Genomic DNA, 20,956 nt, shown 5'->3' with positions numbered 1-20,956 from the left:
AAACATTTGCAGCAATTAATCAAGGGCACCAATAATCTACCAATTATTCAGTCCTTATTAATTCTAATCAAGTTGTTTTAACCTTAAGGATTTGTAGACCTAATCAAGAGTTTATGACTAAAAGGGCTCCCACTTAAACCAATAAATTCATATGCTTTACTAATTTTAAACATAAAAATGTATTTCAAGTCTAACCGGAAACATACAAATTTAATTAAAATTTAAAGCTGATATAAATTTATAATTGAATCCAAAAAGTTTAATTTAATTTCAGTCGTATTTAAATTAATTCATGATTTTAATTTTAGTAAAATAATTAGAATAAATAAAATTTATTATAATTACAATATTCAAAATTAAAATCCAAGAAAATAATTTAAATTATTAATTTTAAAAATTAATTAAAATTACGTAAACTGAAAAATTTCAAATTAAGCATTCAAAACGATCTAATCGCAACGCAAACACCCTACGCATCGCACGCCCATGGGCCACACGCACACAGCCATCGCTGGCCATGTGCGCGCAGCCCATGCGCTCGTCGCATAGCTGCTGCATCTTCCATCGCAAGCCATCGCACGCTGTGGTGCTCGCTGCGCGCGCTCCAGCGCTCGATGCACGCGAGCCATCGCTCGCTGTCCGCGCTCGCCAGTGCTCGCTGCGCGCGCTCCAGCGCTCGATGCACGCGAGCCATCGCTCGCTGTGCGCGCTCGCCAGCGCTCGCTGTGCGCGCTCGCCAGCGCTCGCTGTGCGCGAGCCATCGCTCGCTGTGCGCGCTCGCCAGCGCTCGCTGTGCGCGAGCCATCGCTCGCTGGGCGCGAGCCATCGCTCGCTGGGCGCAGCACTCGTGGCACGCGAGATTGCGCTCGCTGCGCGCGAGGCTGCGCGCGCTTGCGCGAGGCAGTGCGCGTTGTGGCTCAGCTCGCTTGCTGCCCACAAGCGACTGCCGTGCCTTGCCTTCGCCCATGCCCATTCATTCATAGCTCGTGGCCCACGACACAAGGCAGGGCTGCTGCCTTGTGCTCGTGCACCATGCCCCTGCTCATTGCATTCGTGCCGCACGGGCGACGAGCTCCCTTGCTCGTCGTCGCATGCCCGCACTATACAACACCCCTTAAGGGTAACACGAAGCGTCCATTGCTTTGTGCGTGCAAGTTATATGAACGAATCGCATAAAAAATTTAAAATTTATATTTAAAATTTATGAAAAATTAATAAATAATATTAATTTCATAATTTTAGGGCGAAAAATCGAAAATTTATTATTCAATTGATTTCCGATTATCATGGATTCAAGTCTAGGTCATAAAAATTTAAAATTTATCATAAATTTAAAATTTTTATGGTGGTTTTTAATCATAGGTTTCTAATTAAATTATAATTAATTATGAAAATTAAATTAATTCTAAATTATTCTAATTTTCAACAAATTAATCATAATTACAAATTAGATTGCATAATTAACAAGGCTAGGCATTCAAACTTGTTAAACATATACAGTAGGTCAATCTAATATGGTAAAAAGAAGTTCTCAAACTTGAATTTTTGATTGACCTACTGTATATGTTTAACAAGTTTGAATGCCTAGCCTTGTTAATTATGCAATCTAATTTGTAATTATGATTAATTTGTTGAAAATTAGAATAATTTAGAATTAATTTAATTTTCATAATTAATTATAATTTAATTAGAAACCTATGATTAAAAACCACCATAAAAATTTTAAATTTATGATAAATTTTAAATTTTTATGACCTAGACTTGAATCCATGATAATCGGAAATCAATTGAATAATAAATTTTCGATTTTTCGCCCTAAAATTATGAAATTAATATTATTTATTAATTTTTCATAAATTTTAAATATAAATTTTAAATTTTTTATGCGATTCGTTCATATAACTTGCACGCACAAAGCAATGGACGCCTCGTGTTACCCTTAAGGGGTGTTGTATAGTGCGGGCATGCGACGACGAGCAAGGGAGCTCGTCGCCCGTGCGGCACGAATACAATGAGCAGGGGCATGGTGCACGAGCACAAGGCAGTAGCCCTGCCTTGTGTCGTGGGCCACGAGCTATGAATGAATGGGCATGGGCGAAGGCAAGGCATGGCAGTCGCTTGTGGGCAGCAAGCGAGCTGAGCCACAACGCGCACTGCCTCGCTCAAGCGCGCGCTGCCTCGCTCAAGCGCGCGCAGCCTCGCGCGCAGCGAGCGCAAGCTCGCGTGCCACGAGTGCTGCGCCCAGCGAGCGATGGCTCGCGCCCAGCGAGCGATGGCTCGCGCACAGCGAGCGCTAGCGAGCGCGCACAGCGAGCGCTGGCGAGCGCGCACAGCGAGCGCTGGCGAGCGCACACAGCGAGCGCTGGCGAGTGCGCACAGCGAGCGCTGGCGAGCGCGCACAGCGAGCGATGGCTCGCGTGCATCGAGCGCTGGAGCGCGCGCAGCGAGCACTGGCGAGCGCACACAGCGAGCGATGGCTCGCGTGCATCGAGCGCTGGAGCGCGCGCAGCGAGCACCACAGCGTTCGATGGCTTGCGATGGAAGATGCAGCAGCTATGCGACGAGCGCATGGGCTGCGCGCACATGGCCAACGATGGCTGTGTGCGTGTGGCCCATGGGCGTGCGATGCGTAGGGTGTTTGCGTTGCGATTAGATCGTTTTGAATGTTTAATTTGAAATTTTCAGTTTACGTAATTTTAATTAATTTTAAAATTAATAATTTAAATTATTTTCTTGGATTTTAATTTTGAATATTGTAATTATAATAAATTTTATTTATTCTAATTATTTTACTAAAATTAAAATCATGAATTAATTTAAATACGACTGAAATTAAATTAAACTTTTTGGATTCAATTATAAATTTATATGAGCTTTAAATTTTAATTAAATTTGTATGTTTCCGGTTAGACTAGAAATACATTTTTATGTTTAAAATTAGTAAAGCATATGAATTTATTGGTTTAAGTGGGAGCGCTTTTAGTCATAAACTCTTAATTAGGTCTACAAAACCTTAAGGTTAAAACAACTTGATTAGAATTAATAAGGACTGAATAATTGGTAGATTATTGGTGCCCTTGATTAATTGCTGCAAATGTTTACGTGATGCATAATGTGTTTTACTAACCAGCTATGTGGGCCATTCATGATAATGAATGGGTGAATGGTATATATTGTATATGTACTGTTTTGCAGGTTATGAAGTGACTAGTATGGCCCAAATAGGATAGAAAATATGGTCTGCGTACCATTAATTTGAATGTAATTGGTCCAAAGTACCAAAGTTGTTTTTCAATTCAAATATGGTCTGCGTACCATCAAATAGTTGTAATTAGTTTTAATTATAGCTTATCCTATTTGAAGAAAATGGTGCCTCCCACGGAGATTTTCAAGACGGACTTTGAAGTTAAAGCTTCAAGATGAAGTCGGGCCATACTAGATCACATTTATCTTATGCATGCTTTAAGTTATTTATTGCTTTAAATATGTCTTAATTATGCATGAGATTGTGGCTTGATTATGTTGCATGATTAAGGATTTTAGTTCACTTAAAATCTAACCAACATAGTAAGAGCCTTAAGTTCCAAACTTAAAAATTGAGTTAAAAGGTGCCATGCCAAAATATACACTTGCTTGGATATCCTTTACATCAATCTAGTAATAGTTTTCGCTCAGCGAGGTGTTACTTATTGGTCCTAAAGGGGCAAGGTACACAAATAATTGTGAGTACATGTTAGTTTTGGTAAAACTCAACGATATAAGTAAGGAGTCCTTTTATGTCGTGGCAAACTCGATAGGTTTACCTAATAAGTTCTTAGACGTACCTATCAACCAAGAATAGTTTCTAGACTATTAGCAAAAGGCTTTTGCTTACCTAAGATGTTTTAGGATTAAGTCGACAAACTGTGCTTAGTTCTTCAATGATTTTAGGGTCTTGGAATCATTTTATTCACACCTGCCGGAACACATAATTCGAATAAAATGCTAATGACTTGTTTAAATTGCATGATTGCTTTCATTTTCAAGTTATTATTCATGATAAATGTTTAGACTTTGCATGCTTCAATGTATGTTTTAATTATTGTTTATAATTAAATATCTTGCACTGCAATAAATCCTTTTAGAAAGGTAACAGTAAATTTCCTCGATTGGTAATGAATCCAAGAACGATTCACGGAAATGAGAGAAAGTGAGCAAATTAAAATGTACGTTTCTTATATCGACTTTTATGGTTGTTTTCGAGTATCAAAGTCGAATGGCAAACCGATTGGTGCTTGTAAATTCAAAATACAATGTAGTTTTGAGATCATAAAGCATTGAGTTTAATACGCTCAGCTTTACCAATGGTTAACAACCTAATATCTTTGTCCATTTAATTCTCGAATGAGTCTAGTCCCTAGACATTCGAATAGATCGATGCTTAGAGAACTTTAGAAGCTTCTGGTAAGATCATCTAGTTGAAACTTAATATTCAACATAAATTAAATGGTAAGAACCTTGTTGGGGTGACATTGGACATGTCTAACAAAGTATAAAAGTCAACACTAAAGAATTCAATTCTTAAGACTATAAGAAAGGGTACAAGAAATAGGAAAACGAGGAACAAATGAAAGGAATTTACGATTCCGTTTCTACCTATAAGTTTATGTTTAAAGAGAAGTGACCTAGCAATCAAACTTCCTTGGTATCATATACCGCTTGAGGTTCTTACTTCGGTAATAACTCAAACAATGGAAGCTAGGATACACTAATGACCTACAAGTGGGAAATGAAGCATGGCAATGCTACATTAGTTGTAGGGTCATCTAGTTTGTTTTAAGTCCTTTCAAAGGCTGGAACTTAATGGCTATTTTGTTCCATAATCAGCATACCTAAATTTCTGCTTCAAACACAGAAAGACTCACATTCAGAAGAACAAAAACAATGCTTGTTTGTTTGTTTATTTGAATGAAATGGTCAATTACAGGTTGAGTCAATATGCTTGATTAAAACAAACAACTCTTTAAAGAACTTTACTAGGTTCAAATCAAACCCTTGATTTGAGTTCCATTAATCTTTGGCATTGTTGCTTAGACCATATCAACAAGTTAACATTCATAAGCTCTATTTTGATGGACTTTTTGAAAGTTGGTTGATTTCTAGATCAACTTAAGACAAGCTAGTCTTACTTGTTGAAAGTAACAAAGAATATGAACTATTGTTAGAACGCCTAGACGATAGAGTTCAAAGCTAAAGAAAGGTTTTATGACTTTATTATTTCACATGGTTTTGAGTGAATATAGGTTTATTTACTCAAATGTGATATAAGTTGAATCTGTTTGGCTAAGTTCAAAGATTCAGAAGTATAAAATCCACTTAGGAAGAAATCATAAAGATCTAGGTTAGATCATGTTGATGATTACTTGAGACCAAATATGATCATCAATGATTGTGTGTTGTAATTTCACAATCTAGCTCCATAAGATATGACATATCTACGTTGGAATGATCGAAGTCAATTAGTACTTGATTCGATCAATGATGAATCATAAAGACTTTTCCTATAATTTCTAAAACAAAATGCTCAACTACCACCAAACTAAACCAAATTCGTCAAAGCTATTGAAAAGTAATTTCAGAATATCTTTTCATAATATATCTAAAGAGCTCCTAAACTCAGTGGGAGCTTAGTGTTTGTTATTCAACAAACTAAGGCCCAAGTATAGATATATGTTTCATTGTGATTTATTCAAATGAGACACAAGGGTATTGTTTCTACCACGAATTTTTGAGAACATAATGTTTGTTTGCTCGAAATAATGTCCTTTTGGAGATTCGTTTCCAAAATCACAAGTGGGAGAAAATGGACCTCGAAAGTCTTCGAGGCGAACAACAAACATAAATGGACATTCCGGAGGCTTTTCGAAGTGCTTCAGAAAATCCGAACTTATTCTTTAAGGACTTTAGAAGTGGCTTTAAAGAATAGACATCTCTTAGAAGACTTTACAAGTGCTTCAAGGAGAACAGAATATTCAAAGGACTTTCAAGTGGCTATTGATATTCTGTTGTTTGATGTTCTATACCCAAGTAGGCATAGACTTTACAAGTGCTTCAAGGAGAACAGAATATTCAAAGGACTTTCAGGTGGCTATTGATATTCTGTTGTTTGATGTTCTATACCCAAGTAGGCATAGAGTTCAAATCACTGAAACTGTGAGATTCTTCTATTAGATAGTGAAGAAACATGGAGTTCGGGTCCCTGAAACTATGCAATTCTTCTATTAGATAGTGAAGAAACCTACAACTTGCAGTCAAACTATTTCATGTAGATTAATGAGTTTGTGACTTGTAAGAAAGCTATGACGAAACCCAGATTCCCTAAAATGGTTAGAGGCCATATATAGACTCAAATGTTTTAAATGGTTAGAGGCCATAAAACATACTCAATGTTTTGATGACAAAATTGAAATTTTGTTGATTTGCAAGAATAGTTTCACACCTATTGGTTGCAAGTCTGTTTTAAGGATAAAAACCATCAAACATGAAATTGTGTTCACAACACAAAGCTAGATTAGTTGCTAAAAGGTTACAAGCAAATTCACGGTGTGGATTGTGTTGAAACCTCATGCATAATCGTAATGCTCAAGTCTATAATTCAAGCAATGATTGCATATTGGTACATATAGCAATTGGATGACAAAACGTATTCCTCAATCAAATGTTGGAATAAACTATGTACATGGTATGTCATAGGATTTGTGGATCCAAATAAATGCTTGAAAAGGAAAGCTAGCTTATAAAATCTAAGTACAGATTTAAGCAAGCAATTGGGAATTGGAATTGTATTTTAGTGAAGCTAATAAGCATTTTAGTTTCATAAAATATACATGATTCTTATAGATATATAAGAAGTTTAGTGGGAGTACGTAAAACTTATTTGGTCCTATGTGTATCACACATATCTCTCTATTGTGAAATAACATTCAAATGCTAATGACTTAGATTTGAAATTATTCATCAATGATGGACCATGGCGAAACTTAGTACATACTGGGTATTAAGATCTATTTACAAAGATCTTATGATATTGTTTTGGATTAAGTAATGGCATTTACTAAATCAAACACGAAAGACTCCATTGGAGATATTCGACCCATATGAATAAATCTAAGTAAAGGATGTTTGAACTATGTATAAGCATTTACTAAGTTAAACATCAAAGAATCTATGTAAGATTCTTAAACCTATATTATATGTCAAAGAATTTAGCTGGATTTAGTATCTATTGAAACTAGATGAGCTAAAGTTACATGAATAGAATTCAATTGGGAATTATTCTGCAAAAGAATTTATCATGTATGATATAATATGAGGATCGCCAAAAACGTATCGTATGACTTTAGCCATGACGAACATATACCAATCTTTATTGATCTAAGTAAAGATCAACTAGATTGAGATCAAGAATACTTATGGTACTTGAAAAGGTACATAGGAATAGTTCTTGATTCAAGGAAATAAAGATATGCTAAATATTGATGCTACACGCATAAACACTGGCAAAGGATCAAGCAAGATCCTTTGGAGTTATCCATTGATAAGGACGAGCTATAGAGCATCGTGTTTTGAAATGGCAACATGGATTGGATACCATGAGTTGTTGCGTGGGAAATTAAAATATTAATTTCTATGTTCAAAGATACAGCTGGAAAGTCATCCACATATCTGTGAACTGCTTGGATAAGCAAATCCAAACAAAGCATCACTAGCAACCTAAACAGTTGAAGTAAAAGTACTTATTGCCTAAGAAGCAATAAAACAGAGTTGTTTATATTAATGAGTTTTTCATTGAACTTGGGTAGATCACATGTCTGATGACTTGATGGCTCTTCATTGCAAAATGCGTAGAACCACTCTTGTAGCTAGAAAGAATAGATCACAAACTAAACACACTCAAAAGATCTTATCATCCTATCTCGAAGAGACATTCGATGAAAAGGATATTAAGATTGCCAAAGCATGATAACTAAACCTATGCAACAAGTGAGAAGCAACACTTACATTATAGCACTGGAAATCAAGCAGAGCTTTGAAATTCCATGAACTGTTTTAGAAGATGGGTTTGAGGCCCATGGTTGTAAAACAATGGGGTTGAACATTTATCATATATGAAATGTATTTTCATATTCCATTTAATCTTGGTTTAGTATTAAATGATGAGTCCCTTCAATTTGACGATATATTCAAGATAGACTGTCCGGACCAGTCCTGTGACTAAGAAATGTCTATCAAGTGAACTTGAATGTCAAAGGTTGAAAATGGTCCCTAGTCGGAGTTTTCTATAAAATTGGACGCATAGAAAACGTTAGACGATTAGAATGCAAGATGACTAGTAGTTCTGTTTCTTGAACTATGTGGACATGGCAATGTCATAATCATTTGCATAGATACTTACTTTGGGAAGACTAGTATCGGACAAGACCTATGAAACTTTACTGTAAGAGATGAAAATCTGTCATAAGTAAATTTCATTAAAATTATTGGACACTAAATCCTCAATACCTGAGTGATTTGAGATTACTTGTTTGAGAACTGGTTGCTTTGACGTTGACCAACCGTCGCACCGTAAAAGGAGGCTATAAAGGCAACGCTCAGGTAAGCACCTATCAAACGAAGTGTAATCTCAAGATCGCAAGATTGGGATTGTCCTCCCATAAATCGGGATGAGATGCTTAAAAGTTGTACAAGGCCACTCGGAGAGCTAGAAACTGTGAAATGCATGGCCGTGCTCGGATGAATCATAGGCTATGATTATCTGTTTATTTGATCAGTTGAACTCTGAAACCGAGGAACACCTCTGGACATAATAAGGATGACAACTCTTACCTTATGTTCAAGAGCAAGCATCGAGCGACAAAGGAATTAGGAAATGCACACTTGTCCCTAAGGACAAGTGGGAGACTGAAGGAAATAATGCCCTTGGTCCAAGTATGCATTCAATGTTAAGTCTAATAAATCCGGTTCAGTATTAATTAACAAGTTAATAATTCAGTGAGATCAAGTGAGCTGAATGCCTAGCTAGAGGCCGCTTCAGTTCAAGTGGAATTAATGATATTAATCCACAGCTTACTCTTGACTGAACCCGTAGGGTCACACAAATAGTACGTAAACGGATCAAGTATTTAATGGCATTAAATACTCCATCTATGGATATTCGGAATCGACGGATCTTGGTTTCAGTGGGAGCTGAGATCGTCACAGGCAAGAAATGAATACTCCGGAAACGATAATATTGCCGGAAACGGAAATATGGATCGTATCGGAAATATAAATATTATCCAAGTCGTAGATGTTGCCGGAAACGGAAACATGGTACGTATCGGAAAATATTATCGGAAATGGAAATATTGCCAGAATCGGAAATATTGCCGGAAACGGAAATATTGTCAGAATCGAAAATATTATCGGAAATCGGAAAATAATTCCGGAAACGGAAATATTAAATATTTGTTCGAAACGGAAATTAATTCCGGAATCGGAAATATTAAATATTGTTCGTGTCGGAAATGAATTCCGGAATCGGGAATTTAATCGGAAGCGTATCGTACGAATTAGCATCGGACGAGGCCCGCTAGACGAAGGCCCAGCACGAAGCCAGGCCGTCGCCCAGCGAGCCAACGCGCACCATCGCACGCCAAGCCTCGACCAGGCCCAGCGCAAGGCCAGGCCCAGCCAAGGCCTTGGGCGCGCGCGCGAGAGCACAGCAGTGGGCGGAGCGCTGTGCGCCTAGCGTGGGCCGCAAGGCTTGCGCGGGTGTACGGTGCTCGTGCAATGCTTGTGCGGGAATCCTGAAGCAATCAGGATTCGAAGTGTGATTAAATCCTAAAACTATTAGATAATGATTATTTAATTAGAGTCCTAGTAGGGTTATAATTAAATAAATTAGTATCCTAATAGGATTCCAAAACCCTTTCCATAACTCTATAAATAGGTGCCTAGGGTCACATATTTTCATAAGTTTTTCAAGTATTCAAAGTGAGTTTTTTGAGAGAAAAATTCAGTCACATTCCTTGCTCATAAGTGCCGAAATTTTTAGTACCTTAAGGGCGATTCTAGTTGGTCAATCTTAAGGCGGATCCGGACGTGCTGTGGACTATCTACGGAGGGACGACACTTGGAGTCCTAAAGACTTGTTCTTGTTCGGTTCGGGCGCAGCTAGGGAAGGCACGCAACAAAGAGTATCCATCTAAACTATGCTATATGATTATGTGTAAATAATATGTATTCCTGGCTAAATGGTTTTTCCGCATGATTTATGAATTGTCATATGTATCATAACCTAACACAATCGGCTTTTTTCACAAGCCAAATCCATTGCGTCTCGTTGGTGGTGCAGTGGATCCAAGTAGCATTATACATCGCCCGAATGTTTAAGAACTCACCACCGGCCACGGGAGGCAAAGCATCCATCTCTTTGCCATGAGGGTTGTTCGGTAGAAGCCGAACAAGAAGAGTGAGCATGCCACCAAGGGGGATGTCGGATTTGTTCAAATGGCTATCCCGCACCTCAATGATCCGGGAAATGAGCAATTGCCCGAAATCGAGCACACCTTGCTTCTCTTGAGTGGCCAACCACAAACCACCAAGTTCCGTGCCCAACTAGGCACCGGTAGCTCCCTTAGAGAAAAGGGCATAGATGAGGAGGTGGCTCATGATCCGGATGGCCGGATGATGGAATGAGGAAGACTTAGCCGAGGCGGAGAAGAAATCTCCATCATCTCCGGTGAGCTCTCTCCACCAAATGTTTTCATTATAGTCATTAGCACACTCGGCCCTTGGATTCACGATGTAACCGATATTCGTTTTGATGGAGAGGAGGGAATTGATTTGGTTGTTATTCAACTTGTATTGGAGCCCGAAAACTTGGAAGCTCAATTCCACTACTTTGTCACCATCCTCATCTTCTACAAAGTTCTTTCGAGCCAAGGAGAGGAACTCCAAAGTCACCCTTTTGTATGTAGGGGCATTCATCTTTGCAAACTCTTCCCACCCTAGGCCCTTGAGTAACTTGTCAACCTTAGCCTCAACCCCCAAGCTATGAACGCATTCCCGATGAAAGAACTTAGTGGGCTTAATAGTCCTCTTGGAATGGACCTCAAAGAAGTCCCAAGAGTGTTGCTCGGTGAACTCAATTCCGTAAGTTTCCATGTTTGGAGGGGTTGGTGCCGTTGTTGCTTTCCTCTTTGATGAAGAGGTGATCGCGGCCTCGGTTGTGGTGGGGTTCTTCTTTGATAGCTTTGGTGCCATTGAAATGAGTTGATGCTAAGCAAAAATCTACAAAACAAAAAGAAACAGACCAAGAAACACAAAGAGGGATAAACTAAGTTAGTTCACAATCTAGGACGAACGAACAACTACAAGAGCTAAGAGTTAACGATCTTCATCAATTCCTCATCAAGCTCTAAACATTACGCAAACTCCTCAACAAGCTTGAACGAACCACATTACTCCATACTAACCACCACAAACAAATAAAATCAAAGTATCCCAAAATCTCATTAAATCATCTCAAAAAGTCTAGAGCTTAAATGGAACAAGGAATTAAACATGCAAAGCTCATCTAGACAATTAAAGACTAAACTTAACACAAACATGCATCAACTAACACCCAAAAATCAAAAATTTCAGAAAATTCAAACATTTTATGAACATGGTGAAAATGGAATGAAAAAATAAGAATTAAGGGAAAGAAATCATCACCACAAGCAAAGGAAGTGGACTAGAATCGATCCCAAGATGCCTCTAGAGCTCCAATTTACCACACACACAATTGAGAACAATTTCACAAAAACCCTAGAAATTGGGTGTTTTGCAAAAAAAATCTGAAATTTTGGGGATTTTGGGGGTTGGGATGAATGAGAATGAGAGAATTTGATGAATGGGAAGTGAAATTTGTGAAGGGAAGTAAGTGAAATTGATGAGGAGTAGTAGTAGTAAGTGAGAGAAGAGAGTAATGGAGAAGTGAGAGAATGAGATTCGGACGAATGAAGAAGAAAAGAAAAGAAACTTTGCGAAATTTCGAATAAATGCATGCAATGGCAACCCCGCCAGGTTGTGCGATCGAACAGAATAAGTTGTTCGGTCGCACAGACCTGTGCGATAGCACGGAAAAGATCATTCGGTCGCACAGACCTTGTGCGGTCGAATTTTCAGAGCTGTGCGATCGAGTGCCAAAGATTTGCCATTCTGCCTCAAAAACGAGTTTTGTGCGACCGAACAACAGGACACGTTCGGTCGCACAAAACAAGATTTTGCACTATTTTCACAAGCTTCCTATTTAAATCGAAAATAGAACAAATTAATGGAAATTAAAGCACAAAATCAAATAAAAACTAAAGCTAGGAGTTAGACAACCGGGTTGCCTCCCGGGTAGCGCTCGTTTAACGTCATTAGCTTGACGAATCCCCCCAAAGCTCATGGGGGGACAAGAATGAGACCAATACACGGGTTGCCTCCCGGTAGCGCTCGTTTAACGTCATTAGCTTGACGGACCCCCCCAAAAGGTCAAGGGGGGTCAAAGACAACCAACCTTGGGTCAACACTAGTCAACATGCATTTCTTTGCCCCTTTGGGCACAAAAATCTTACCGACATCACCATTCAAGAGGCGGAAACCAAATAATCCACCAACATGCCCCTCCTCGGGACACGATGGACTCTTAGCTGACTTCTTGGCTTTCTTAGCCGATCGATGAAAAACTTTGGAGGGTTTAGCTCCATTATCATCATCAACATGCATTTCAAATATCTCAGGGATGGTTACAACATCTTCAAGCTCATCCCCAAGCGCCTTTGGGACTCCATGGACATTCTTGTCATCAAGAGAGGACCTAGCAAGCTCATTAACACACTTAGAAACATGAAAATTGTTAGAAGAATTAGCACAAGAGTGTTTGTTCTCAACACAAGCAAGAGTGTCAATTTTCATGCAACTTTTCATTTTAGAGAAACAATGTTCATCAATTGCAAGCTTGAAACTAGCCTTGGCGTCTCCCGCTTTCAAAGTGATTAGTCCTTCTTGCACATCGATAAGAGCACCCGCGGTGGCTTAAAATGGCCTCCCCAAGATAATGGGGGTATGGGCATCCTCATCAATGTCCAAGACAACGAAATCCACAAGGAAAGTGTGCTCGCCAACCACTAGGGGAACATCCTCAACCTTAACAATAGGATACTTGACCGAACGGTCGGCAAGTTGCAAGGTGATGTTGGTTGGGACAAGATCTCCAACGTCAAGCTTGGCAAACACCGAAAAAGGTAGTATATTAACGCTAGCACCCAAATCATACATGGAATTGCTTATTTCAAGCTCCTTAATAGCACAAGAGATAGAAAAACTTCCCGGGTCTTTGAGTTTCGGTGGCGTTTTGTTAAGAATGATAGCACTATAATTCTCGGTGAGGTTCACCGTCTCCTTTACGTCAAGATCTCGCTTCCCACTCAAGATTTCCTTGAGAAATCTCGTATAAGAAGGCATTTGTTTCAAAGCATCCGTAAAGGGGATAGTGACATACAATTGTCGAAGAATCACAAGAAATTTTGCGAATTGCACATCCCATTTGTGTCTATGGGGATAGGGGGAAAAAGGAGCTGGGAGAGGAGGAAGAGGAGTCTCCTTCGACTTATCACCATCACTCATGTCGTCGACATGAGACTTCTCTTCCGCATCATCACGGTCCGAGGACTCATTTCCCATAGAACTCTCACCCCTAGAGCTAGGAGCTTCAACATGCGTAGCACTATCATCTAAGGTCTTCCCACTCCTTGCCACAATGGCATACAATTTCTTAGGAGGTTGACCTTGGGGTGGGAGACTTATATGCACTTGTTGCTTTTTGATAGCGCTAGCTAGCTGAGCAAGTTGGGTCTCAATCATCTTCAAGTGAGTGTTGGATTGTTTGAATCCATCCTCAAACTCGACATTCTTCTTGGCTTGCGCCCCCACAAACGTCTCCATGAGAGCCTCAAGATTAGACTTGAGAGGCGGTAGTGTGGAGGTGCAACGCCATAACCACTAAGGTTTTCTTGATATTGGTTGCCAAAGGTCCTCGGTCCATTGAATCCGGGAGGTGGCAATTGAGATGCACCATAAGGAACTCCCGAGTTCAAAGTATAACCCCCACTTGAGGCACCCCTAAATTGCCTATAAGAGTATTTATAACCCCCTCCACCTTGATGGTTGGGATTATAACCCCCTTGGTTGTATTGGCCTTGATTGCCAAAACCTTGAGCTTGACCAAAGGGCGCTTGGCTTTGATAGCTTGTGTTCTATAGCCACCTCGATTTTGGCTATCATACCCACTTCCTTGGCCATAGCCTTGGTGGGAACCATACATGGAGGTCCCTCTAGGTTGCCTAGCAAAATTAGGATTGTTAGGGTTATCATTCCTAGACCTCTCATTAATGGCATTAGCATACTCTACATCAAACTCTCCTTCATACGAAGGGCCATAATCCACAAATGACAAGTTATGAGCTAAGGGGCATGCATAGGGGGAATGACTATAGTCTTGGCAATTTTCACAAAAGAATGTGCCCGGAGGCATTGAGCCATAAGAACTAACCTTGCCCTTCCCCTTAGAGAGAAGAGTGGCCGAGGGAGGAGGGATTGTAGACGGTGATGGCGGTTGGCTCGAAGCTCTCCCCGCGAATGGTGTGTTTTCGAGCTTCTCCAAGCGTGAGGTAAGGTTCTCTATCATCCGTGCTTGCTCTATGGCGTACACCGAACCCTTACCATCTTCACTTCTACCTTTCCCATCATAATTCCTTGTGCCTACATGCCAAGATTGGTAGTTTTGAACTACATCCTCAATGATTTCCTCTATTTCATCCTCAATTTTATTCATAATGGGGCCTCCCGCGCCCGGATCAAGACTTATCTTCGAACTTGGACTCAACCCCAAGTAAAATGTTTGGAGCAACAACTATTTAGGAATCCCATGGTGTGGGCATTTCCTTTGGTACTCCTTGAAACGAACCCAAGCTTCGAAGAGTGACTCATCTCGCTTTTGCTCAAAGGATTGGATCTTGTGGCGACACTCCACCGTCTTCCCATGCGAGTAGAACTTGTTTAAGAATGCACTTGTCACTTTGGTCCAAGTGCGAAGTGAGTTGGGCTTGACCTCCTTGTCAAGCCAATCACTTGCTCGCCCAAGTAGAGAGAACCGAAACAATGTCAACCTCACATAATCCGATGTGAAACCATTGTGCTTGATTGTGACACAATAGTGCTCGAACTGTTTGAGATGTTCGTGAGGTGATTCATTACTCTTCCCACAAAAGGGGTGGCTTTGCACCAAATTGATCAAGGCGGGCTTGATCTCAAAGTTGTTGGCACCCGTTGTTAGGGCTTGAATGCCACATGTAGTTTCGAATGCCCTTGGTATTCCCAAGTTCTTAACCGGGAGCGCCATGTTCTCAAACACTTGCTCACTCTCTTGTTGTTCCTCACCAACACTCAACGATGCGAATCTGTTATTGCTTGATGAGCTAGACCGTACACGCCTTTGTCTCCTAAGTGTCCTCTCCAATTCAAGGTCAAGAGGATGGAGGATCCTTTGACGAGCACGCCCCCTAACAAGCATACAAACTCAAGAAAAACCGTGAGCAATGCCAAGGAAAAAGAAAGCTAAGCGAAATTGCAATGTTTTTGTATTTTCTAATGATGAACTAGTCTCAACTAAAACTCAAAAACAACAACCGTTTCCCCGGCAACGGCGCCATTTTGATAGGTGTATTTTCCGTCGTTGATAGAAAATAACCTATGCAAACAATATTTATAAAACCACTCAACTACCGGCTAGCGGTAAGCAAAGGGATCGTCCCAAAGAAACGGTGGTTATCGAGTTTGAAAGTCAATCTACTTCGAACAAGAATTTGGTTTTGAATTGTCACTTTTATGAATCTAAAAACTACGAATTATGCTAAATTGAATCAAGAAAGGGAGATGTTAGGGAGTCGGGGATAGACTAGGGAAATCGGGGGAAATGAATTCAACTATCTAGCAATGATGATCATGCAACGAAGTGACGATTAGGCAAATATCATCTAAAGACGAACCCGCCACCTCTCGGATAGGGAACGCTACGCGTCTAATCCACGGAAGAGCTTTTGCCTAATCCTAGATTAAACTAACTAGCATATAATAGGCACCGCCATTTGATCACACAAGATAGGCCCACAATCTCTTGCCAAACCTAACCTATGGTTCCACGTGATTCTAATCGAATAGCATTTGCAACTACCAATCAATTAGCATGGATGTCCTATCATCAAATCATATTTAATCACATGAATCAATCATCAATTTCCCCTAATTAAGCCCCTAGATTCTCCCCTTTCCCTAACCTAATTCTACTCACTAGTCATTCTAGAAATTAAGCAATCCATTAATTCTAAGCTAGCAAGCATGAAATTGAAGGAGTAAGAGAAGAGAAGAGAATTTTAGAATTCAATTGCAAAATCAACTAGGAATTAAGAATCAAAGTAACTTCAATCAATGAAATCAAGAATTCAAGAAATTAAGGAATTGAAGAACAATCAACAACAAAGCAAGAGCAAGAATTAAGAAACTAAGAATTAAATTGCAAAATTGAAGAAGGATTACAAATTGAAGCTTGAATGGAGGAGAGTTTCTCTCTCTAGAATTGCTGAAAATCTACTTTTAGAATCTCCAATTATCAACTAAAATTCTCCTCCCTACAGAATAAATCGAAAAATCTATTTATAAGTTTCCCCAAATAGAAGCCAGAATTCGAAAAAGAGCAGTCTGCGCAGCTATTTGGTCGCACGTACCCACTGTGCGACCGAACGTAAATGACTTTGTTCGACCAAATCCAGTCCTGTGCGAGCGAAGACAGCGAAGATCATTTCCTTCGTCCTGTGCGATCGAACGTAAAATCCAGTTCGGTCGAACGGGGTTTCTTTGGCTCAAGTCTCCTTTGCAGCTCTATTCGGTCGAACAAGAAGAACTAATCGGGCGCATAACTTTTGTGCGGTCGAACTCAAAAAGTTGTGCGGTCGAACAAATGTTGTGCTGTCGAACATAAGGCCTTGTGCGGTCGTTTTCCAATTTTGGGGAATTTTGTCTCAGAAATCCATTATGTGCGACCGAACAACAGAGGGAATTCGATCGCACAAAACTGGAAATTCCATGAACTCCATTTGCACTACTCTATTCGGGCGCACAAACCATCACTCGATCGCACAATCCCTGTTTTGGCTCAAATCTACTTGTTTTCCACCACTTTTCATCATAATCACCTGTAAAGCATAAGATGGAACGAAACTTATAAAATGCATACAAAAAGCTATAAAAACTATAAAAAAAAGCATAAAAACTAACATAAAATCCTAAGCTAAGAGCGACACAAAAGTCGCTCATCAATGGTATACTTGAAGAGATTGTGTTCATCAACAACCGGAGGATTTTATTGATCCAAGGAATGCGAGAAAGGTATGCAAGCTTAAGAAATCCATTTATGGTTTCGTCATCTGCCCTTAAAGGAGAGACACGAATTTGGTGTCTACAGAAGCCCCCACTTTGACTGAGCGTTTGGTGAGGAAACCGAAAGTCAAAGTATTCGAATTAGGAAGGAGAATGGTCAAGATGTTCTGCAATCAAGACCATCCTTTCTACGTCGGTACCTGCATAAAACAAGCGTTAGAAAAAAAACAAGGGTCGAGTCTACCTCCGATCGGCTTCGACAACTCGACTTTGAACTTCGTCGACCCTTTCCTGAGTCGGAGCTTGGCATCGGAAATTTTGAATTTTGAACGTTGAATATGCCGTTTGAGTTTTACACGGTTTGATCTTGAAAATTTTGAATTTTGAATATTGAATACGCCGTCTGGGTTTACCCGGCTTGATCCACTGAGGAGTGGTTTAAAAGTTTCCGCTAGGGAAAAGAACATTGGGGCACGACATTTTGACTTTCCCGGAGCATAAGTCCATTAGGAGTGCCTTGTCTTATCTCTCATATTTTTTGAAGCTCGAATACTTTGAAATATTTATCTGTTGTTGTAGCGGAAACAGATGCATACCCGTACTTGCTGAGAAAGATTCTTGATTTGATATTTGATGCTTGGCGCAAAATACCGTAGCGAAAAAGCACGTATATTCAGCACGGGGAAGCGCGCGGAGATTCCTGCATGCGCCTAAAGGGGGGTGTGAGGGGGTCGAAAAAGCACGGGGCTAATGCGTGACCTTGTCCCTCGTGGGTGTGACGTTTCTTTTTGTCAAATCAAGTTTAATTGGATTTCCTGTGAGTTTACACCCAATTGACTAGTAATATAGGAGTCACCATTCAGTTTTTAACGACAATGAGAAAAACTGACAAAACCCGGTTATTGTGACATAAAGGGAGTGCAATTATGTTTGACCACCACGGCCGTAGGTTCCCTTGTGATCCCTGGTGTGGGGATCTCTCAACATACACCCGCAAGGTAGAGAATGAGGGTTCGGGGGACTGTAACTACCGAGAGGAGTACTCGCTCTTCGATAACTCCAGAGGCAGGATATCCTTACTAGCTCATCATAAATAATTGAAGGGACATGCGTTAACTATTAAACTAATCTGAGTTGATTTTAACAATATGCAACATATAATACTAGATCGATCGCGATTATCTGATTTAGATTGTTTTGAGGGACCTAGCATGATAATCCAATTTCCCAACATATTATCTTTATTAGGCGTGATAGAACAATCAGATTTAATTAGTTTAACAGTTCATAAAAGGGCGAGGAAAGCAATTAAACCATGGAAAAGGGACACATTACGACGCACCCTTGAGAGATGCGTCACGGTTCTCAGAAAACTAACAACCACTAGTGGAAAAAGGGTCATTTGCATCGCACTTTTAAGCACATTTGCGTCGCACATCAAGCGTGGCAAAAGCTCTCGACGCAAATGACTAAAAGTTATTTGCGTCGCACATTTGTGCGACGCAAATGAACCTTATTTGCGTCGCACATTTAGCTAATGTGCGACGCAAATAACTTTTCAGGCATGGTGCTGAAAAGTCATTTGCAACGCACATTAGCTAAATGTGCGACGCAAATAAGGTTCATTTGCAACGCACATTTAGCTAATGTGCGTTGCAAATGACTTTTCAGCACCATGCCTGAAAAGTTATTTGCGTCGCACATTAGCTAAATGTGCGACGCAAATAACTTTTTAGGCATGGTGCTGAAAAGTCATTTGCAACGCACATTAGCTAAATGTGCGTTGCAAATGACAATTTTAGCGCCAAAAAATTAAGTCATTTGCCTCGCACATTGAGCTAACGTGCGTTGCAAATGACTTATTTTTTTAAAAAAAATATTCGTTTTTTAATATTTTAGTTGGAAATTCCGACATGATCGTCTTTGAAATTAGACGCTTCATTCCCAATACTGGGAATACATTTATAATTAATACCTGTCACTAAAGTTTACAACGTAATTAACGTTCCCAATAAAAGGCAATTAAATTCGTCATAGATCGATCAACCAACATGTTACAACAAACATAAAATTATTACAACAAAGGTACGTAGCTAGCTAGAGATCAAGTTCATATTACAAATTAAGCTAAAAATTCGACATTGTTCATGAAGTAATCTGCCCAAAAATCTTTCACCTCATTAATCTCCTCCGGTGAATAGGGCAATGTTCTTGAAAAATCCTAAAAAAGTGTAAATAATTCAATTTATCAACGATTGATCAATATAATAGTTTTGTGTACTTCAATTTATTATATAAAGTACGTAGTTTATGAGAACATACCTTAGTAAGATCTTGACTATTACCATGATTCATTATTATGTCGTACATAAAACGCATGACGTAGTAGCCACAATCTAGTGATCCCGGTTGTTGAGCACACTAAATGCATTAAAATAAATAACACAAGTAAAATTTCTATCACATTGTATGTTATAATTTTGAAAAACTTATTTCTTAGGTAAATAATAAACTAATTATATATATATATACCTGTGCTGGAATCCATGTTAATTTAGTTCCCTTAGATTGTCCACCTAGTCTCTTGTAACTCCGAAAAGCACTACACATTCGATAAAATATGCAATTATATATACTTTGTTTACACATGTAAATGCAAAGAATATTTTACATGTAAGTGCAATTATATACTTTATTTACACATGTAAATGCAATTATATACGTAGTAGTCACATTTAAGGCTAATTGGGTCGTTCTAGGTCATTTTTAGGCAAAAATGATGTTTTCGAACCCAACTTTGAACCAAAGAACCTAAGGAATGTTTTCAAACTTATTACACGTCTCATATGCATAGTTATAACTTTCTAAGGCCCTTTACAATCTATTATTTCACATTTAAGGCTATTTGGGTCGTCCTAGGTCATTTTTAGGCAAAAATGATGTTTTCGAACCCAACTTTGAACCAAAGAACCTAAGGAATGTTTTCAAACTTATTACACGTCTCATATGCATAGTTATAACTTTCTAAGGCCCTTTACAATCTATTATTTCACATTCAAGGCTATTTGGGTCGTCCTAGGTCATTTTTAGGCAAAAATGATGTTTTCGAACCCAACTTTGAACCAAAGAACCTAAGGAATGTTTTCAAACTTATTACACGTCTCATATGCATAGTTATAACTTTCTAAGGCCCTTTACAATCTATTATTTCACATTTAAGGCTAATTGGGTCGTCCTAGGTCATTTTTAGGCAAAAATGATGTTTTCGAACCCAACTTTGAACCAAAGAACCTAAGGAATGTTTTCAAACTTATTACACGTCTCATATGCATAGTTATAACTTTCTAAGGCCCTTTACAATCTATTATTTCACATTTAAGGCTATTTGGGTCGTCCTAGGTCATTTTTAGGCAAAAATGATATTTTCGAACCCAACTTTGAACCAAAGAACCTAAGGAATGTTTTCAAACTT

The 20,956-nt window shown here is 39.3% G+C and overlaps 1 protein-coding gene and 1 pseudogene across 1 annotated transcript; one reads left to right on the top strand and one right to left on the bottom strand.

Annotated features, from left to right (window-relative positions):
• Positions 1-13,086: 13,086 nt before the first annotated feature.
• LOC130469882 (uncharacterized) lies at positions 13,087-13,914 on the bottom strand. Its single transcript, XM_056839399.1, has 2 exons — positions 13,694-13,914; positions 13,087-13,603 (listed from the first exon to the last, which is right to left on the bottom strand). The coding sequence occupies exons 1-2, from the start codon at positions 13,912-13,914 to the stop codon at positions 13,087-13,089; spliced, it is 738 nt and encodes a 245-aa protein (XP_056695377.1).
• A 1,058-nt stretch (positions 13,915-14,972) lies between these two features.
• LOC130471089 (uncharacterized) lies at positions 14,973-15,073 on the top strand (annotated as a pseudogene).
• Positions 15,074-20,956: the final 5,883 nt, after the last annotated feature.

Source organism: Spinacia oleracea, chromosome 3 (assembly GCF_020520425.1).
Source record: "Spinacia oleracea cultivar Varoflay chromosome 3, BTI_SOV_V1, whole genome shotgun sequence".
NCBI lineage: Eukaryota > Viridiplantae > Streptophyta > Magnoliopsida > Caryophyllales > Amaranthaceae > Spinacia > Spinacia oleracea.
The sequence above is the reverse complement of the archived record's forward strand: the minus strand, read 5'-3'. Positions and strand labels throughout refer to the sequence as shown.

Coding starts and splice junctions, on each gene's coding strand:
- LOC130469882 (XM_056839399.1), bottom strand. CDS start 13,914: ATGATTGAGACCCAACTTGCTCAGCTAGCTAGCGCTATCAAAAAGCAA. Junction 13,604..13,693: donor CGTGATGATGCGGAAGAGAA/GTCTCATGTCGA, acceptor CTATCCCCATAG/ACACAAATGGGATGTGCAAT.